The sequence below is a fragment of the Odocoileus virginianus genome, chromosome 33, assembly GCF_023699985.2.
Source record: "Odocoileus virginianus isolate 20LAN1187 ecotype Illinois chromosome 33, Ovbor_1.2, whole genome shotgun sequence".
Lineage (NCBI taxonomy): Eukaryota > Metazoa > Chordata > Mammalia > Artiodactyla > Cervidae > Odocoileus > Odocoileus virginianus.
Window position 1 is genome coordinate 14,011,197 of NC_069706.1, and position 21,054 is coordinate 14,032,250.

The 21,054-nt window shown below is 47.2% G+C and overlaps 2 protein-coding genes across 5 annotated transcripts in view; one reads left to right on the plus strand and one right to left on the minus strand.

Moving 5' to 3' along the window:
• The window catches only part of ABCC6 (ATP binding cassette subfamily C member 6), an 81,617-nt gene extending 71,600 nt beyond the window's left edge, over nucleotides 1–10,017 (minus strand). For 2 of the 4 annotated variants that reach the window (XM_070460910.1, XM_070460907.1), the window contains exons 1-6: nucleotides 9,913–10,016; nucleotides 8,555–8,737; nucleotides 6,997–7,122; nucleotides 6,717–6,845; nucleotides 3,377–3,502; nucleotides 2,103–2,164 (exon numbers count right to left, since the gene is read on the minus strand). In XM_070460910.1, coding sequence (XP_070317011.1) covers nucleotides 2,103–2,164; nucleotides 3,377–3,502; nucleotides 6,717–6,845; nucleotides 6,997–7,122; nucleotides 8,555–8,737; nucleotides 9,913–9,948 — 662 coding nt within the window. In that variant the 5' untranslated portion in view covers nucleotides 9,949–10,016. Of the gene's footprint in view, nucleotides 1–2,102; nucleotides 2,165–3,376; nucleotides 3,503–6,716; nucleotides 6,846–6,996; nucleotides 7,123–8,554; nucleotides 8,738–9,912 lie in introns of all 4 variants that reach the window. The other 2 variants (XM_070460908.1, XM_070460909.1) reach the window with 2 other exon arrangements.
• Nucleotides 10,018–13,032: 3,015 nt separating this feature from the next.
• Nucleotides 13,033–21,054, plus strand: part of LOC110121656 (BOS complex subunit NOMO1) — a 54,639-nt gene continuing 46,617 nt past the window's right edge. Inside the window, exons 1-3 of the mRNA XM_070460914.1 lie at nucleotides 13,033–13,290; nucleotides 16,573–16,662; nucleotides 18,104–18,149. Of these exons, the coding sequence (XP_070317015.1) occupies nucleotides 13,126–13,290; nucleotides 16,573–16,662; nucleotides 18,104–18,149 (301 nt within the window). The 5' untranslated portion in view covers nucleotides 13,033–13,125. The remainder of the gene's footprint in view (nucleotides 13,291–16,572; nucleotides 16,663–18,103; nucleotides 18,150–21,054) is intronic.

The window sequence follows — 21,054 nt, forward strand, 5'->3', positions numbered from 1 at the left end:
CCCGGGCAATCTGAGGCTCCTCCCTCCCCTGTCCTTGGAACGTACGTTCTGCCCACTGTTCCCACATTAGGAGCTACTTTGAGAGTAAGTGTTAGATCACCTGGATGGTGTACGTGTCTGAACCCATTAAGGCTGCTCTGTAAACTATAGGGATTCCAGTGAGATGTACTTAGCTTGCAGGGCCCAAGACAAGCCTCGTATGTAAGGTCCGTGGCTTGTTGTTAGCCCTGCCTCCTTCCAGCCTGGAGTGGCTGCCTCTTTCTTCTGTCTCTCCTTGCCTTTGGCCGACTGAGGCCAGTTTTCAAATCAACATGTGTACACAAGAAATTAACTTCCTGGTGGTTAGGAATTTAGGAACCCACCTTCCAAGGCAGAAGGTATGAGTTTGATCCCTGGTCAGGGAACTAAGATCCCATATGCCTTGGGGCAACTAAGCCTGCAGGTCTTAAAGAAAAGAAATTAACTACTGCAGACTTCCATAGCAGGAATGGGTTTTTTTTTTTGTTTGTTTTTTTCCCCTTTTAGTTCTCTCATCTTTCTTGTGACACCAAGAAGGTCTTGTTTGGAGCTGGTCTTGAGCTCCTTTTTGAGACTTTTCACGTTCCCTTTTCAAATATAGAGTAAACTCAGGCAAGCAACAGTTTGAATCCAGAAATTATTCATAATATTTGTTTTTCACTGAAACAACTCTTAGCATTCTATGTGGCAAGGGACTCTAGATTTTTGTGATCCTGGTAGTGATAGAAAGTTTCCCTTATAAAAGGTTAGTAAAGTAGAGAAAGGAGACGGAAATGGTAACCCACTCCAATATTCTTGCCTGGAGAATCTCATAGACAGAGGAGCCTGGTGGGCTACAGTCCATGGAGTCACAAAGAGTCAAACCAACTGAGTGACTAAGTACATACTCACAAAATAGAGAGAGCAAATTAATCTAAAGAAAAAACATTAAGTAAATTGAGTATAAGTGATACCCAAAAGGCAAAAAGCTTGAGGAATGGTCCACAAATGCCTGCATTTGGTAAACAGAGGGCTAGATCCTCTTCAGAGATGTTTAGCAAACTTCCAAGCTCTTTTCACCAATTCCATACCCTCGGAGTAGTCTTCATTGTTGTTGTTTAGTCGCTTAGTCATGTCTGACTCTTTGTGACCCCGTGGACTGTAGCCCGCCAGGCTCCTCTTGTCCGTGGGATTCTCCAGGCAAGAATACTGGAATGGGTTGCCATTCCCTTCTCCAGGGGATCCTCCCAGTTGAGGGACTGAACCTGTGTCTCCTGAACTGCGGGAAGATTCTTTACCATCTGAGACACCTGGGAAGCCCTCAGAGTAATCTATCCTTCATTTATTTAACAACCACTTTATATAAAACTTATTATGGGCCAGATTCTGTTCTAAGTGCTTCAGAAACCTCATTTCATTTAACCCTCAAAACCCCGTGAGGTAGATGCTATTATGATCCTCATTTGACAAGTGCAGAGACGGAATCACAGAGAGGTTAAGTAGCTTGCCCAAGGTCACACAGCCAGGAAGTGGTGAAGACAGAATTCAAGTATGATCTGATGGCAGTGTGGTCAAGACAGGGTCCAGGAGGTAGGTACATCCTTCATGCCTGGTGTGCTGACGCTGGAGAAACATCTTCTCCACCAGCCTGGGAGCCTCTAGTGAGTCAAGATTTGGTCTTTGGCCTCCTCACCCTTGGTGCTTAGCAGATAGTAGGTGCTATTAAACACCTACTATGTTGGTGGAAGGACTAGATAGAGATATGATTTTATTGAGTGCCTTCTATATACAAGCACTAGCGCTTTACTTTAATGAAGGTAGAGATGTTCCCATTTTACAGAGGGGAAAACTGAGACTAAATGCTTGTGATGTGGCCAGCTAAGAGACAGAGCCAGGACTCCAATCTCACTCCCATGAGTGAGTGGCAGTGGGATGGGGATGGTGGACACACTAAAATCTCAGCACCCAGGCCAGGATGGAGAAAGCCTGGCTGACTTTGGTAGGCTTGGGGAAATCTCGGGAAAGAGCTATGGTTACAAATAAGAGCGGCACATGTAGGTGGGTGGGAGCACCAGCCCCAGCCCCTTCCCTGCTATTTTACTTACCTAGAAACCCACCAGAACATGGCCTTGGAGGGGAAGGAGGCCCCAGCCTTAGGACATGGATTCTGCAAAGACAAAAGATTTAGAAGTGGGAGGTCTTGGTCTCATACTCCATGGCCAGTATGTGGCAAGCAGAACTAAGGGCAGGAAGACAGAATGAATTGACAACCAGCTTAATACTGAAAACCAGACTGAGATGTACTGTATACTTAACCACAGTAGATACCAAAGGACTTGCTGCTTCCTAGCAGGCAAGGCAAAAAGGGGTTTGGTCACAGGACTGAAAGTGCCTAGGTAAGAACTAACAGTTGCTCAGAAGAACTTTATTAATACTGAGACCAAGAAATTTTCAAAGCAAGGACCATGCATGACACAAACAACAATGTTTTCAACAATATCCTTGAGTGAATGTGGCAAGGAGGTGAAGAAGAGGTGAGATTTTACTAGCGGCTCCAGGAAGACTGCACAAATTTATACTCTTCATCCAATAGAGGATGAGAATGCTCACTGCACCACATCTTTGCCCTCAGCGTGTGTTATCAATTTTAACTTTTTTCCTGCTACTTATTGGACAAAGTCCTATTACAGTTTTAACTTAATTATTCAAACTGTTGAGCATCTTTTTAGATGATCTCCACTCAACTGTCTTTTTCTCAGAGAATTCTTTCCAGATTTCACAGACTTATTCAGTGTTATCTGCTGTAAACTCTTATGGACCATGGACTTCTCCTGTGGAGCACTTCTATTGGGCAAGTACACTTTAATCCTGAATTTTTATGATGATGAGTTGTAATTTTCCACACATTTGTGTAATTGTGTGATTAATGGTTCCCCTATTGGGTGTTGGTCACATGAGGACAGAGACATCACTTTTTACCAAATATCCTTAGTACTGAGCTGGAGCACAGAATAGGTTGGCAAACTACAGCCCCCACGCCAAATCCGGCCCACTGCTTTTCTCTGCGAATAAAGTTTTATTGGAACACAGCCATGCTCCTTTGTTGACATATAGTCTGTCTGCTTTTTATAAAACCTATATCCGTAGCTGCCATACAGAGACCATATGGCCCACAAAGCCCAGACTATTTTCTATCTTGGACAGAAAGACTTGGCCAACCCGTGGCATAGAGTTGATATGTAACACGCTTTGGGCTGAATGAATTAAAAAAAAAAATTAAAGGCCTGTGCTTTAACTTCCTTCCATCACTTGTTGGGCACTGAGGACCCGAAGAGGAACAGGGACAAGCAAGGGATTGGTTGGAGATGTGGTGACTTACAGCCTGCGGGGGCCTTTTCGGGAAAAGTGGGGCTTGATCAGCAAGGCAAGACAGTGCAAACTGCGCCATCACCAGAGACAAGTACAGGTAGGCTGACAGGTGGCGGAAGGGGTCGCTCTGGAAATCCTGCGGGAGAGAACACAGAAGTCTCGCTGAGTCGGGGCTTAGGAGGAGCAGAGACTGGGGAGGGTGTCAGGAAGGGAAGAAGGGGTGGAGGCGGAACGGGGTTTCTGATGCTGGGAGCGGTGCCCAGGCTGGGGGCTGGAGTCACCAGGTTTGAAAGTCAGAGCCCCCAGCCTTCCTGGCCTTGAAAACACCTGGCTTACACAGATTCTGTCCAGACAAATGGCAGGCAGGGTCCGTGCCTTTCGTTAGGTGACACTGGCCTTAGCCACCAGGACACAAATTGGACACTCTGTCTTTCTCCCTGGGCAGCAAAGGAGCCCCACCCCCCAATCTCCCATCCCACTCCCCCTGGCCAGTGATCTCTGGTTTAAGAAGGGAGCTGATTCATGTCAATGTATGGCAAAAACCACTACAATATGTAAAGCAATTAGCCTGCATCTAATAAAAATAAATGAAAAAAAAAAAAAGAAGGGAGCTGGCTTCAGGGAGCATTCACTCTGCCTCAGGCACACGCTGGAGTCTTTACAAACAGTCTCGTCCAGTCCCTCCCCACCCTGCCCCGGCTGGGGTTTACTTGCTCTGTTGCTGACTGGGAAACCAAGGCTCAGAGAAGCAACAGCACCTTGTTCAAGGTCACACAATTGATCTGCTCCAGATCACGAGCTTTTCCGCCCTGCCATGATTGCTTTTGTATCCCCTGCCCTTTCTGGCCAGAGCACCCTAACTTTTCCCCCCATGTTCAGGTATGAGGTTTACGTAGAGCTGATTCCATCCCAGGGGGTCGGGGGGCAGGCAGATGATGGAGGCCTGACCAGTGAGCACGTTCTAGTCCTTGGCTACCATGCCTGGGCTCGGAATGGACACAGAACCTACACTGGACCAACGAGAGCTGGAACCATTGGGAGATCTTCCAGGTTTGCTCTATTTGTGGAACAAAAGCCTGGAATAATGGGGCTCCCCTTGCCATCCCATTGGAGAGTGAAGCCAAGAGCGGAGAACCAAGGGACAGATGGAAATGGAGCTCTGGCTGTGTTCTCTGAATGTCTGGGCCAGCTATGCCTCCTAGCAGGTCCCAGGTATGTGAGCTAATAGATGCCCCTGGACTTTTTCCCCTTAAGCCAGTGTGAACTGAGTTTTTATGTTTTTAAACAAGAGCCTAAGTTTCACATCACAATTTCTCTATTGGATTTTTTACTTCTCTGTTTTTGGTTTGGTTTTGGGGGGCAGATAGTAGACAATTTGATAGTGCAGCTACATTACTCCCCATAGTGTCATTTTTACTGTTGTTTCTGTCGGAAAGTTTGTCCTGAATTTGGGTGAGATGGACTTTGGCTCTGCAGTCCCGAGAGGAAGTCGTTCACTTCTCTAAACCTTAGGTTTCCTCATCTTTAAAATGGGATCATTCAGATCTTCACTGAATTCATGAGCTTGCCATAGAGCCTCGTACACGGAGCTCCAGAGCATATATGGTCCCAATATTATTCTTTCTGTGCTGTGTTCCAAACAGCTAACGGGTAAGTCAATTGTGGGAAGCTACCCTCTCATAAATCAGTGATGGCCCGGGGGCTATTCCCATTAGTTACAAAAGTTGCTTTGTTAAAAATCTGTCCTTAAGGACAGAAAGTGTTTCTCTGCCTTCTTTCAGGAGCTGGAGGGAGTAACCATGTGAAATGATGACCAGCAGACTCTGATCAGTTTCCTGATCATACATCTTGGGTGAGCGTGCCAGCCATGCAAGTGGTTTTCAACTGGGGGTGACTTTGCCCCCAGGGGACATTTACCATTATCAGGAGACATGTCAGGTTGCCGTAATGGGGTGGTACTATTGGCATCCAGTGGGTGGAGACCAGGGATGCTATTCAACATCCCACAACACATGGGACAGCTCCTCCCAGCCCCCACCCAAAAAAGAAGTAGGTAAAGGGTGCTGAGGTTGTAAAACCCTGGCCGAGGTTATAGATTTTTCTCTTTGCAGATCATGCACCCTAATGTGGAAATATAGGTGAGTGTGCAAAGTGAGTGTGTAAATACAGATGCATGAGAGCACAGGTGAAGGTGGAGAATGAGGGGAGACATGCAATGTGGAGTCAGAATGAACACAGGTGTGTGCCGGAGGAGGTCATCCAGAGGACGTGACCCCTGGCTGACCTATGAGCCGGACCCAGAGGCTCCTCACCCCCACTCACCACCCCTGTCCTTGAAGTGTGCATTCTGGCCACACTGTTCCTGCACTAGTAACTACTTCAAGGATGCCACCTTGAAAGAGCAATGTGTTGATGAGATCCACTGGATGGTACATATGACTGAACCCTGTTAAAACCCCTATAAACTGTTAAGTTCCTGCCGGGCAAGTGCGGAGATCAATGTATTTTGCAGCAGCCAAGACAGGCATCGTATACAAGTCCCCTTGCTTATGAAAACCGTCACCTACCAACTGCAGTGGCGGCCTGTTTCTTTGGTCTCTCTTGGCCCTCCAGGTCTGGGGTTGGTTTCTAACCTCACCAGGGAACCCCTGAGGTTTTGAACCAACAGTGTGTCGATGCCCATGCAGTGTGTATATATGTGTGGGGGGGGTATGAGTGTGGGACATTTGTGCACAAGTCCTGTACTGAAGCTTGAAAGCACAGACACAACTGGGTGGCAGCAAGTGTGAGTGCAGGCGAGTGTGTGTGCGTGTGTGTGTGTGTGATGTTTTGGAGTCTGTGCTTGTGTGATACATGAATGAAAAAAAGTGAAGTGAAAAGTGTTAGTTGCTCACTGGTGTCCAGCGCTTTGCGACTCCATAGACTGTAGCCCACCAGGTTCCTTGGTCCATGGAATTCTCCAGGCAAGAATACTGGAGTGGGTTGCCATTTCCTTCTCTGAGGGACCTTCCCGACCCAGGGGTTGAACCTAGGTCTCCTGCATTGCAGGCAGATTCTTGACCATCTGACCCACCAGGGAAGCCCAGTGGGTGAATGGGGGCATACACGTGTGTGCAAGTGAAGTGTGTGACTTGAGTGTGTAAGACAATAAGAATTTGTGTTGATAAAAAGATATGGGGTGATGAGAGCTTCTATGTGAAATGCCTGTGTGTGTTGCTTGAGTTTCAGGGCTTGTGGAGTGTGTTTCTCTGCAGAGAGAATAAGCCGTGGTGGAAGCGGGAGGAGGATGGATGGGACCCAGGGCCTGAAACCACCATACTGGTTTCCGGGTGACCCAGGCCCCCACTTACCCCTTGCGAGGCCTGCTGGGTGGCGCTGGTGGCTGGGAAGAGAAAGCAGAGTAGCCAGTACCCGAAGAGCACCCCAGACGCCTGGACGCCCTTCTTCCTCTCGGCATGGATCAGGAACATGGCGAAGCTCTGGACAAGAGGGTTGGGTGGGAGGTGGGCTGGGGGTGGGGGAGGCTGGGGGAGGAGAGGGTCGGGAGGGAGCCCCCTCTGCCCCCCACCTCCACCAGGGCAGCAAAAGCTGCAGCCAGGAGCCGGCCAGCAGGTCTGGGGCGTGACTCACCATTGTGGTGAGCCAGACGGTGGGGTGTATGAGGAACTCAAGGGCCTGGGGCGTTCCCTGCTGGATTCTCCAAAGAGTCACAGACACGCTGGAGATGCACAGGATTACCAGGGCGAACCCAAGCACCTGGGGAAACGGGCCAGGATAAGGCTGGTGGGGGAAAGAAAGATGGCGGCCAACCGGCCAGGGGCTCCACGTCCAACTGGACAGTGGCCCCGGGTGGGGCACTGTGATGTACCAGCATGACCACTGAACAGGGCCGACGTGAAAGAAAACAGCTGTAAGGAGTGATGCAGCTCAAGCTTGATCTGTAACTGTCACATAAATAATGCACCCTACAAATAACATCAGTGGTTTCCAACACACCAGTGGTGCTCCCACGATGCACGGGAGGATGCTTCGGGGATGAAGGAACCGCATGAAAATCTATTGACTCTCCAGGTGAAAAAGTTACACCCTCTTTAAGTCTCTTTCCATCCCTACTGTTAAATCAAGGAGGAACTGTCTATTGGGACTGATACGTTTCCAGGCCTTCTTTGACCGAGCTGCCATCGGTCAAATCGGTCTCTCTTTTGGACAAGAGACATCAGGAAGAGGAGAGAGCACGCACAGGCAGACCTGGGAGCCTCGGAGAAACCACCAAACGTGTCAGTCAGTCTCAAGCAGGAGTCAAAACTACCACCTGCGTGCGGTCTGCGTTTGGCCTCTTGTCTGTTGTTGTATCACCTCGGAACTAAGAGTGGGTTTCCCACTGTTCACTCACTGAACAAAACTTTAAAAAGCCTAATACGCCATGATGTGAAATTGATATCAAATGCAAATTTCTGTAACTATAAATAAAGTTTTACTGAAACAGTGGTATCTACTTGTTTACTGTTTGCTGTCTGTAGCTGCTTTACTGATGCAAGAGCAGAACTGAGAAGTTGAGGCAGAGACCACATGATGCTTGGAATCTCAGCCTCTATGGCCCTTTAAGGAAGAGTGTGCTGACCCTGGAGAGGTGGTTGGCAAGAGGTCAAACATTTACAAGGTGGTGTGGGAATAAATGAACCATGGAGGGCGTGCTCCTAGAGGTTTGGAGAACAGGAGAAGGAGCAGAGACGCTCACATTTGGAATGCCAGTGTTTTTCTAACACTGGACAACAACGACGCACCAATTTTAAGGACTGTTCTTTAGTACCGTGGATGGGGGAGGGGACACAAAAATCAATGCCTAAGTGTCAACATTTAAAAGGTGCATCCTGGTGTGGCTCTAAAATCACCATGTGCATCTCAGGAGTGTACACCGCACACTTTGGGGAATGCCAGGCTAAATGGCCATCAACTTGTCTGGGCGTGTGGGTGTCTGTGGGTGTGTTTGTGATATACTGTTTTTATTATCTGCAATGGTCGGTCTGAGAGCGTCTATGCCACTGAGTTTCCCTCTGCAGCCTCTGGGGTATTGTTCTATTTGATTAACAGGGTCCCATGCGTCCACTTTGGGGTCTCTGCCTGATTCCAGCCTGCTCCCCCACCCCTGACCATTGTCTGACTACAGGCTCCCAGAGGAAGGGGCTACCATCTTGGCCTTGAAGAGGCGGGACATCTGGATGTAGCCCTTGTTATGGCGGTGGATGTAGAGGAGGTGGATGGGGCCAAGGACCCAGAGGTACATGGGGGGCACCCAGACCCCTGCCGTTTTCAGGAAGCACAGACTCAGCAGGCGGGCAGCGACAGGCTCGGGCTCCGTCTGGTTCCAGACCTGAGGGAACACCAGGGTGACCCTTATGATGGTACAATGCAGGGGTCCCAAACTCACCACTTGGGGGGCCAAGAAACTCTTTGGACCCCCAATATTTACATGGAAAATGTGCTAAGCACATTTTGTTGTTGTTTGGTCACTGAGTCACGTGAAACTCTGTGCAACCCCATGGACTGCAGCACGCCAGGCTTCCCTGTCCTTCACTATCTCCCAGAGTTAGCGCAAACTCGTGTCCATTGAGTCGGTGATGCCATGCAACCATCTCATCCTCTGTCGTCCCTAGAGTACTTCATAATTGAGTAACTCCAGTGACCTCACCCAACTGGACAGGGGTGGTGCTGGGATTTGAGCCAAGGCAGTTGGGTCCTAGAATCTAGGACACCTGGGATCTGTGATGAGTGCTGGGCACAGACTTAAAACCACTCTGTTGTTGTTTGGTCGCTAAGTCGTGTCTGACTTTGCGACCCCATGGACTGTAGCCCGCCAGGCAGCTCTGTCCATGGGATTCTCCAGGCAAGAATTCCGGAGTGGATAGCCATTCCCTTCTCCAGCAGATCTTCCCAACCCAGGGATCGAACTCATGTCTCCTGCATTGGCAGGCGGATTCTTTACCACTGAGCCACCAGGCAAGCCCTATAACCACTCTAGGAGGTAGGTATTACTGTTCCCATTTCATAGACCAGCAAACTCACAAAATGGGAAGGTAACAGCTTCTTTTAGGCCCACACAAATAGGAAGGGACAGAGCTGACTCCACGCTGGCCTGGTTAACCCCAAAGCTTATTCTACTAGAGGTCGCCATCTGTACTTCTTTCGTCAGATCTGCTGCTGGCCTTTCCTAACCCGAGAAGTGTGAAGGTGAATTTCAGAAGACACAGTTGCTTTAATTCTCTCGCTGCTACACCACTGACACCCTCCCACTAGAGTCCTTTGCTGAGGCAAGAACCAGAGACGTGGGGAGTCCTGTAGCTGGGGGATCTAGAGACCCCTTTAACAGGGTTGGTCTCTTTGGGGAACAGCTTGGTTAAGGAGATCGCCCAGTCCTGCTGTTAGTCTGGCAGGTCTGTCCCTCCCGGGGGTCCGCCCCTCCCCTGTATCCCAGTCCGAGAGAGATCTGTTCAAGAGATCTTTCGAGCCAGCCAGAGAAGGACAGTGCAGCGGGGTGGGGATACTCACCCCCGGGCCCGCGCAGGGCTCGCCTGGCCCGGCCATCGGGCGCCGTCCGTCTGTTCGTCTGTCTGTCGGACTGTCGGTGGGTCCCTGGACGGCTTCCTCGGCCGCGTTCCGGCCTGGGGAAGGGGCGGGGATTCGAGCTCGCGGATGGCTAGGCCGGGGGCAAGGTCCGGCCGGGCGGCGGGGGTGGGGCGCGGAGGGGGGGAAGCGAGGCGAGGTGGCGGGGCGCTCAGGGTGGCCGCCCAGGGCAGCGAGGGACGGGGTCCCGGAGCCCAAGAAAGTGCGGTGACGTCTGCATATAATCCCCTCTCCCCCTGCCGCAAGTGTTATTCCGAACTTCCCGAAATCTGTGGATCAGCAATTCCAGGAATTTATCTAGATAAACGAACCCAACAGGTGTGCACAAGTCCAGCGACCTGCGGAATGGGGGATGGGAGGACCCCGGGTTAAGGTTGGAACCGCAGCCCCCTCACCTGTGAGACCGACCCTGTTTGCCTCTAGGATGGTGGGAAGATTTTAAGAAGATTACTAATAAAACGTCTAGCAGAGTGTTCGGCACACTGTAAATGTTCAATCAGAATTAACTTTTATTAGCATTCGTAGTATTATTTCATCCTTAGGTTACTGAGAAGTATTGCAAAGTGCCACTGAAGAAGTAGGTTTAATACGGAAATATGGTTACTGAATGCTAAGCGAGAAAAAAAAAAAAGATTATAATACAAAATAGTTTACGATATGTCTGCAAAGAAAAAAAATAGTATATGCTTAACTTAGGGAAAGTGGGAAATGAAGTCAAGTCATTTACCTTTTTCTTCTGGGTCTTAAAGCGAGGTGTACCCCTAGCCACAGGTTCTTTTGGGAAATGACTTTTAACATATATGTATAGACAAAAAGATGGCAATGCACTAAAGCAGTGGTCGTGGGACTCCTAATTTTCTTTTCTTTTTCTTTCCTTTCCCTTTTCTATTTTCTATCCTTTGCAATGACCATGTATTCTCTTTCAAGACAGGAATAAAAGACTGAGCTTTTTCAGACAGACAAGAACAGGTGCTCAGTTTGAGTGAAGAATTCAAATCCTTTGCATCTCCAGGCTGCACTGCTACTTCGGTGTCTTCCTTTCTCTTGCCTTTTTCAGGGCCTCCACGGGCTCCCTGGTCTTTTCTCCCCTTTCTTTCCTGAGATTCCCCAACCCTCTTCTTGGGTCCTGGCAGCATGCTTTCAGCTGTCTTCCTGCCTGGGTCTTCTGGAAGAGCAGGGACGCAAAAACTCACGAATTTTTCTTGAAGCTGAGTGTGGCAGGTCAGCTGTTTATATTCTGATCATCTTTGTTTATTTGAGGTAGTTTTAGTGAAGGCTGATGGAAATTGCGGGGTGGCTTGAGCACCCCCCCCATCCCCAAAATCCCCATTACAACTGGCGTTGCCACGGTCCTAGTGCTTTATTTCTTTGTATATAAAGATGAGTTTGAGCGAATGATGAAGGTTTGAGGGGGGATGGTCAGGAAAGCATGAAGCATACAGAGGAAATCAGCCAGGTGAGCCAAGAACAGAACTCAGATATCCCAGAGCCTACTTTCCAGCTCTCTGAACTCATCTCATGGATGAGTGCTGAGCCCTGATGGTGCTGGTTTAGTCGCTAAGTCATGTCTGACTATTGCAACCCCATGGATTGTAGCCCGTCAGGCTCCTCTGTCCATGGGATTTCTCAGGCAAGAATACTGGAGTGGGTTGTCATTTCCTTCTCTAGGGGATCTTTCTGACCCAAAGATAGAACCCAGGTCTCCTGCATTGCAGGCAGATACTTTATTGACTGAACCATCAGGGAAGCCCCCAACCCTAGATAAATCCCCGTCTCTCTCTGGGCCTTGGTTTCTCATCTGTAAAGTACGATGATTCCATAGGTCAAGCACTTCCTGGTTGATGACTTTCAGTCCCCTGGTGGTTTGCTAAGACAAACCAGGGAATTATGTTAGGAAACATAAATGGAAACATTTGTTTTAATTGTAATGATAAGTAGTGAACTTCCAAAAAATAAACAATTACTTAAATGGTTTCTCTTTATAATCAAACAGTTGAGAGTCTCACTGTATTTGGAATGAGAATGAAGAGTGAGAGAAATCAGATGTGCTTGTGGCTGAAATCCTCTAGTGGATGTATCCTTCCATTATAGCCACTGTGTAGTTTAAAATCATTGTGATTCATATTGTGTAGTGCTTGAGTCTTAACCATAGTGGCAGATTTCAGTGGGAAATCTCTTTACTTCATCATTTAGGATCAAGGTATAAAAACTATCAAAATAAAAGCACTTGATTTTCTTAAGGAGTGAAATGGAAGAATTTCAAATATCTGGTTGGAAGAGCAGTTTTTGTCTATTTTGATATGGTGACTTGTAGTTCATCTACCTTATGGTATACATTCAGTCTTGAGACAAAATATAACATGCTGATTTTTGAACTGATTTTCAGACAGATGCTTTCAGATGATTTTCATGCATCGCCTCACAGAGCTGGTTCAAAGTAAGTCAAACTGCATGCATCTCTTGCTTCCTGGGGAAAAACCCTCAAAGTTTGTTTCTATAAAAATGTTACTAGAGGTGGGATTAAATAAAATTTAAATATCTTTAAATATTATGCTGAGCTTAAATGACATGTTTTGCTTTAAAAAAAAAAGCTAATTGATCATTTATCATGGAAAGTTACACCAATCGACACAAATCCCTAAAAGGGGTTTGAGATTATACATCACTTGTGAAACTTTTGGGTCAAATTGATTCGGGAAATTTGTTGGGATACTTCCATCAATAGTCTCTCGTCATTTCCAGTTTCAGTGCTATTAAATTCCACAGTAAGGGATTTGGAATTCCAAATTCCTAATTCCAAACTATGAAACTACGAAATTCCACTTTGCAGTTTATACCTGTAAACTTTGCAGTTTATACCTGCAGTTTATACCCGCACCTTGCAACCGCACTTGCCAGACGGTGCGCGGAGTCCTCCTGGCCTCCAGAGGGCACCAATGGTTTCCTTCCGTTGCTGAGCTTGCACCGTAGTTATTTTGGCCGGGGGCATGGCCGTGGGGGCCGGACGCGCATGCGCGGTCGCGGCGGGGGCGGGGACTGGGCTGTCAGTTGCCCGCAGAGGAGGAAGCCGGCGGCAGCGTGCGGGGTGAGGGGCGGGACCCGGAGGCCTGCGGAGGTTCAGGGTGCAGAGGCCCGGCCATGCGGGGGTGCCGCGCTACGGGGCCGCCCGGGTTGGCGGTGGTGGCCGCCACTGTGCTGCTTCTGCTGAGCGGGGTAGAGCCGGCGCGCGCCTCCGAGGACATCGTGGTGGGTTGCGGGGGCTTCGTCAAGTCGGACGTGGAGATCAACTACTCGCTCATTGAGGTGAGTGCCCGCCCCGCGGCCCGGAGCTCGGTGTGTGACCCGGGGCCAGGCGCACAGCCTTGCTGAGCCTCGGTGGCCTCGCCTCCCAGGCGGTTGCCACCAGCCCTCCCCGCAACTCCCCGCATTCTGGGAGCCCTTTCCTCTTCAGAAGCTCTGCTCTCTGCGGGCCCTCCGCTCGTCTCCTCCCCAGTAGCGCTGGGGTGGGGGTTCTTCTTATCTTGGGGTCAGCTACGGGGTGGGGGGGGGCGCGGAGCTCTGAAGGTGTGTGCATATGGGTGTGAAGGACATTTCTGGTGACGATGATAATGGTTTATAACTTTAGTTAGGTCAGACAAAACTAAGGATCCTCCAGATCGAGACCCCAGATACTTCAGAAGGCAAACTCCAGATCCCCACAATGCAGGCCCCAGGTCTCTTAAAACCCAGTCTCAGCAGAACGCAGACCCTAGATCCTCAAACCCCCAGAAACCCAGACCTGCTGAAACTCAAATTTCCTGAAACATATATTCCAGAATCTAAAGACCGCAACGCTTAACCCCCACAACACTGAGTTCCCCCCAAATTCTAATCTACCATTCCTCCTACCCTCTGGGAAGCTTTAAAAGAGCATGAATTCTCATCCCAGAGATCATGACCCAGTTACTGTCTATTGGCATCTCTGGGCCTGGGAAACTATTTTTAATCTCCCTGGTTCCCCCATTGGGACCCTTTTCCTCCCATAATGAAGAGTTGTCAGCGCCCTGATTGCTGGGTAGTTATTGGAATTACACAAGAGATTTCTGTAGAAGTCTTTTTTATTAAGTTGCAAAGCTCTCTTCAGTTAGATAGTTATTATCCCAGTGGAATTATGACCCATAAAGCTTTTGTGAAGAGGAAAGGAGATAGATGGAGGTGGGCATAGAAAATTACTTGCAGGACAGATAGGAAGGGACCCCAGGGAGGGCTGGCCTCTATTTTAGGAGGGTAGTTACTGATGATGAATCCAAAGAAGGGAATTTGAGAGGGAGAAAAGAAAGACACTGGGAGATGCCAAAGAGGAGGGAGTGGGGACCAAGACCCCAAAGGCAGTCTGCCTGAGCAGCTGGAGGGCTGTGGTGAAGAGTTGAACCAGCGTGTTCCTACAAAGCAGGTTCCTGAGAATTGGGGGAGGGATCGGAAGTAGATTCTACAGCTCTTTGACCTAGCCTTGCTCCAAGTCCCAATTTTTGTTCCTGTAGCATAGGGTTGGGAGAGAGACCGCAGAGCCCAGCATCATATATTTCCCGAAGAAGTTACTCATCACCTTCAAGACCCTTGTATCTGTGGCTTCTCCATCATTTTTGGTCTTAAGAGGTCAGGCATGGGACTTCCTTGGAGGTCTGATGGTTAAGAGCTCACCTTTCAATGCAGGGGGTTTAATCCCTGGTCAGGGAACTAAGATCCCACACACCCAGTGGGAAATAAATAACCAGAACATAAATGGTAGAAGCAATATTGTAACAAATTCAATAACGACTTTAAAAATGGTCCACATCAGAAAAAAAAAATATATATATATATAAAAAGAAGTCAAGTGTTTAATGAATCTACCCACTGGCAGTGGCAAGGCTTCTGGGATCTCTGGGGGCCATGCCACCTCCTAGGCTGTGGGCTCAGGGCATTCCAGAAGCTGTCTTGAAAAGCTTTGCAACTTGTAGCTTCCTAGGGCATCAGGAGAAAAGTATAGAGCGCTAGGGACACTCCCACCCTGAGCACTTAATAGTGACTGTGAGAGTGGAGGGCAGGTTTTGTGACCTAGTATGAAGTATGTTCCCTGAGCCCTAGGGCTGCCTGTCCAGATGGCTTGAGAAATTCTTTCTTTTTTCACTTCTGATTATGAAATCTAGTGTTTCACACACATAATGTATCCTGTCATTCTGTGTCCTGACCTGTGCTTTACAGAAATGTAAATAAGATATTTTACAGTCATTTCTGGGTTGTGTTTTCTGTGTCCCAGTAAATCTACCTTCAGTCCTCTCCATCCTTCTTCCTTTCTGAGTATTTTTCCATCATATTCATTCAGTTAGTAACTGTTGCGTGAGCCCCAGCGTGTTCTGAAGTCTTGTCCCTGGGGGGTACCACAGTTCAGTGAACAGAGCAGACTACGTACCTAAAAAAGAAAAACTGTATTGATTGCTAATTCTTTAACAGTTAGGAGGTTTCACATTAAAAACTGCATTCCTGATTTCTCTGCAAAGCCAGCTAATCTTTGGGCTGCAAAACTTGGCTTGGGTTAAGTAGCAATCCTGTCCCCTTTTAGATGAATGCCCATTGATGGGACTTCCCTGGCCCCTCTGGACAGGTGGATCTTCAGTCCCTGCTTTAAGTGCATGCATCTGAATTTCTTTTTGGCCTGTGAATAAGGTCGGGTATTTATGGAGTACTTACACTACATAAGGCCCTGGTCCAGGCACCGTGAAGTGTCAGCTGAGGTCACTGCCCACGGGGAGCCTGCAGTCTACACGTCATTTCCCAGTGTACCTTTCCTAAGCACACACATTGTGAATTTGGTGCTTTCCACATCATCTTAGCTGGTATGGCTGGGTTCTGTCATTTTTGTGTAATAGTCACAGATTATTAACACTGAAAGTCTTTAGATAGATGTTACTCCAAGTGTTAATATTTTGGGGTTCATTATACAGATCTCTGGCCCTCACCTTAGACCCTCTGTTTTAGAAACAGAAGTGGAGTTCAGGAATTGCATTTTTTTAAGGTACTTAAAAAGAAGAAAATGAAGTATGGTGGATTTACAGCGTTGTGTTTAGTCCCTGGTGTACAGCAGAGTGATTCAGTTATACATGTAATACATTCTTTCCCATATTCTTTTTCATTGGGTTTATTGCAGGATATTGAATATAGTTCCTTGTGCTATTCAACAGTACCTTGTTTTTTATCCATCTTATATATACAGTAGCTTGCTTCTGGTAGTCCCAAATTTCCAATCCAACACTCCCCAAGAATTGCATTTTAACAAGCCCCTTACTAACAGCAAAATTGGTTTTAGACCCAAAACAACATAGAGACAGACACTAAAATACACTGAAAAGTATTGAAAAGTACAACTTTTAAGGCTAGCTTCTAACCTGAAAAATAGCAAATCACATTACTTGGGATACTTGGTCTTATTTCCCTGTGTCTATAATGCCCATTGTTAGCAGCTTTGTATAGTAGGTCCTCAGCAAATGCATTTTGACTGAATCCATTCAGGTTCATTGTACATAGCTAATTCTCAAGGTGATATCATGACTTCTCTTTCCTTTCTAGATAAAGTTGTACACCAAACATGGGACTTTGAAATACCAGACAGACTGTGCCCCTAACAATGGTTACTTTATGATCCCCTTGTATGATAAGGTAAGCGGAGAGAGCACGTTAGTGGTTTATGATGGGAGGTTGTCAGTGTGGCCCACGGGGCTGCGCTAACTGGGAGAGTGGCTTTCCCAAGGGAGCAAATACACCTCTGTTTTGTAAGTTATAAGCGGAATATGGCAATTCTGGCCAAACTGTGAGGTTGACGGCTTATGTACTGGCTTGACTGAATAGCAGTGATTCTCAATGTCTCCAGGGATATTTGGCAATGTCTAGAGACATTTTGGTTGTTACAACTGTGAGGGAGAGTGGTTCATTATCTCCTGCTTGGAGGCCAAGAATGGAGCTAACCAGGCTGCCAGGCTGTGCAGGTAAGGGAAAATGTCAGTGGTTCCAAGACTGAGAAACCCTGACTTAATAGAACTACCTATTAATACTTGCAAGTGGGTTAAAACATTGTTAAAAAGTATTATACAGGGCTTCCCTGCCAGTGGAGGGGATGCAGGTTTGATCCCTCTTCCCGAGGGATCCCACGTGCCGCGGGGCAGCTAAGCTCGTGTGCCACAACTACTGAGCCTGTGCTCCGCAACGGGAGAGGTCACCGGAATGAGAACATTGGGCACTTAAAAAGTATTATGCAAGTAATGGGTGCATTCATGAGTATCGTGGGGGAAAAAATCAAGGTTTTTTAAGAAGTATATGAAGTAGATTTTATCTTTTGTCCCCAAGTCCCCTCTCCCTCTGTAGTGATGACTTCTGATAAAAGTTTCGGTGTATATGCTAGCGGATGGCTTTCTCAGTATTTAGAGTTGTATGGATACCCAAGAATATACATGCATGTGCATATACGCAGACATGCACACGCATGTGCTCAGAGATGGATATCCATGCATGCCTGTATTCCTACCCCCCATCCTCTCCATGTTTCATCTTTTTATGTGGAAATGTAGATAAACACAAGAAGTTACAAAAGTTATTACTAACAACCCAGAGATAAATAATCTTGAACTTATATCTTTATATAATACATAAGATTGTTTTCTAGAGGTGGACTAGTTGATATTGAAATCTTTTTTTTTCTAAAGCATTCTCAAGGAACCCTTTACTCAAGGGTGTATGAATAAAATCTCGTTTTAAGAATTGGCTTTAGTTTCTAAAGGTCTGGCTGACCCTGGCAGGGTTAAGGTTAAGGGTTAACATATGAAGGGTTAACATGAGACAGTAGAATGTTTGGTATTGAAAGACCAGGAGTGGCTGAATACGGTGTCTCTAACTCTTTGCTGGATTAAGTAGGAGTTTCTGGGGTTGAACTTGCCACGCTGGTAGGGAGTCAAAAGCCCACTACCATTTATGAGCACAAAGTTTACACTTGGAATTCTATTCCAAGTGTGAAAATTCTACATTACATGATTGTACTAAACTAAGTTAAAAGTTGAAAGGTCATCAGTTCTTAGTCTTCTGCACTGATTTTTTTTTTCCCTCGTAGGGAGATTTCATTCTGAAGATTGAGCCTCCTCTAGGGTGGAGTTTTGGTAAGTTAACAAATAACCAGGTATACTTTGTAAGGGATTAGGCTGTATGCTGAATATTAAACTGATGGAGTGCAGAGATTGTTAAAATATGAAGGATTCATTTCTAGTGTGTAAGAGGGTTGTTTTTTTAAACTCTTCCATCCCTGTTACTTTAGAGTAGATTGGATTTACTTTTGATCTATCCTAAGGTTTTCTGCCTTGTTTCTTGAAATAGGCATCTTTTCTTGTACATCACAGGAACCTCCTTTTTTGCAGCTTCATTCGTTAAGTGCCAGTAGAACTTGATGACTATAGGGGTCAGGAGTGGGGACTTGACTTCTGGCCTTGGGATGGCTTCTTTCTTAGCCCCCTCAGTGTTTTTTTAATAAGTTTTTTTTTAGCAAATTAATGGTAATATTAAACATTGTGAAATTTTACATAAAAATCCAGATCTACTGAAGAAATCAGAAGATCTGGCAACCTTGGGGCCTTACCAGCTCTAACTTTGGACGAGTTATTTCCGCTGGGTCAGCATCCATCAGGCTCCCAGACGGCTTATTGGTGAAGACTCCACCTGCCAGTGCAGGAGATGCAAGAGACATGGGTTCGATCCCTGGGTCAGGAAGATCCCTTGGAGGAGGAAATGGCAATCCACTCTAGTATTCTTGCCTGGGGAATCCCATGGATTGAGGAGCCTGGTGGGCTGCGGTCCATGGGGTCGCAAAGAGTTGGACACAACTCTTAAAATGTGTGCATATATGCTCAGTTACGCCCAACTCTTAAAAGCAGTCTTTTTGCACACGCACACAAAACTCCAAACTTCCCTGAGGTGAGTGTCTTTTAGCACCGTTGGAGGAGCGAAAGTGGGGTTGATCAGAAGAAAGGGTTCTACTATGGTGTGGCTGATTTTTTGCAGAGCAGAGCCTGGAAATTTTTGTAGAGGTGGGTGTGTGATCCCAGTTCTGTAGCTTGAGGGGAGAAAGGGGGCCCAGTTGCTCCTCCCAGGCCTGCCTGTGAGTTAGGGGAGGAAGAACTGAGTCCCTGCTGTCACAGAGGCAGCGACCTGCATCTGGGAGACAAAGTTCTTCCTCAGGTCACAGCCGGGGCTGCCTGACTGCTGGGGTCCAGGAACTGGAGGGGAGTCAGAGCCAAGCCCTGGCCAGAGAGGTCACGCTGCGGAAGTGTTTTGTTTGAATCCCCTCCCTTCTTGTCAATGCTTTTTCTTTCGATAAGCTTGTTAATTGAATCATAGCATGTGTGTATGCATGTGTGCTAAGTCGCTTCAGTCATGTCCAACTCTGTGCGACCCATGGGCTGCAGCCCACCAGGCTCCTCTGTCCATGGGATTCTCCACCCAAGAATACTGGGGTGGGTTGCCATGCTCTCCTCCAGGGGATCTTCCCAACCCAGGGATAGAACCCAATTCTCTTGGTTTCAGAAATTCTCGTCACAGAGGTATCAGGCAATGAAGTTCAACAAAATGAAGACACATAACCACCACCTAGATGAGACAGAACCTGACCAACTCCCAGAAGTGCCCCACCCCAGGCACTTACGAACTGCCCTGCCCGACCTAAAATGATAGATTATTTCACCTGTTTTGAACTTCATGTAAATGGAATCATCCAAGGTTCAGTTTTGTGTCTGGTTTCTTTCTCTCCACCTTGTTCACAGGATTCATCCTTCCAGTGTGTTACTATATTAGTTCATTTGGTTTCTGTGTGACTGGCAAGTGATTTACCCCTTCTGCTGTTGGTGGGCAGTTGGGTTGTGTCCTGATTTTGGCCACTGAGAGTAGTGCTCCTGTGAACATCCTTATTACTCCTGTGAATCTTGTGGTGCACACGTGTCTCCATTCCTGTTGAGTATTAATATATACCAGGGTGGAACTTCTGGGCAATAGACTTTGTACATGTAATCCAACCCTAGTAGAGGTTTCTGGACCGCCAGAGTGGATGTTGCAGAGCTTTGCTTTAGCCACCGGCTGTAAGAGTTCAGTCCTCCACATCCTCATCAACACTGGCTGTCAGTCTCTTTTATCTTAGCGTCCTGATGGTGGAGCGGTTTCAGCCACTCATTGTGGTCTCAATTTGCATTTCCTGATGGTCCATGAGATTGAACACTTTTTCATATGTGTACTGGCCATTTGGATATTCTCTTTTGTGAGGTGCCTGATAAAGGTTTTATCCACTTTTTCACTGACATCTTCCCCTGTGTATGTGTGTAATTCTTTATTTTACATGACGTTCTCTTTTTAAAAAATTACCTCTTTTTCTTTTTTTTTTTGGCTGCACTGCACAACATGTGGAATCTTAGTTCCCTGACCAGGGATTAAACCTGGGACCTTGGCAGTGGGAGTGCAGAGTCCTAGCCCCTGGACCGCCAGGGAATCCCCCTGAAATTCTCTCGATTTGTCCATTTTTTTCCTCTACCTATCACTTCACATTCTTCCTAACTTTTTAAAAACTCAACTTTAACCCATATTATGATGAACTCTTCAGTTATTTTTAATTTCCTTGAATTGGTTGCTGATACTGAAAAATCAGGACGCAGCAGGTAAGACCCAGATTTTCAGTTTTTCACGAGAACTTGGAAGCTCGGGCAGCACCAGGCCATGTGGCAATAGTGGGTGGAAGCTGTCTGCTTTTTTCCATTTGCCTCAGTCCATACTTGGCCTCTGCCAACTTCCAGTCCACCTGTTTACTATGGACCCTAGAGTTTATGGTCTTGGTATAATGTGGCTGAACCCACATACTCGATCAGGAGTCAGATCTAGAGCCAGACTTTTGAGGTTGAGAATGGGCTCTGTCCCTCAGGAACTCTGTGATTTTAGGAGAATCCTTCACCTTTCCGTGCCTCAGTTTACCCCTCAATCAGCTGCAGTGTTACTGCCTCCCTCTGAGATAGTTGTCAGGGCTAAGTGCAC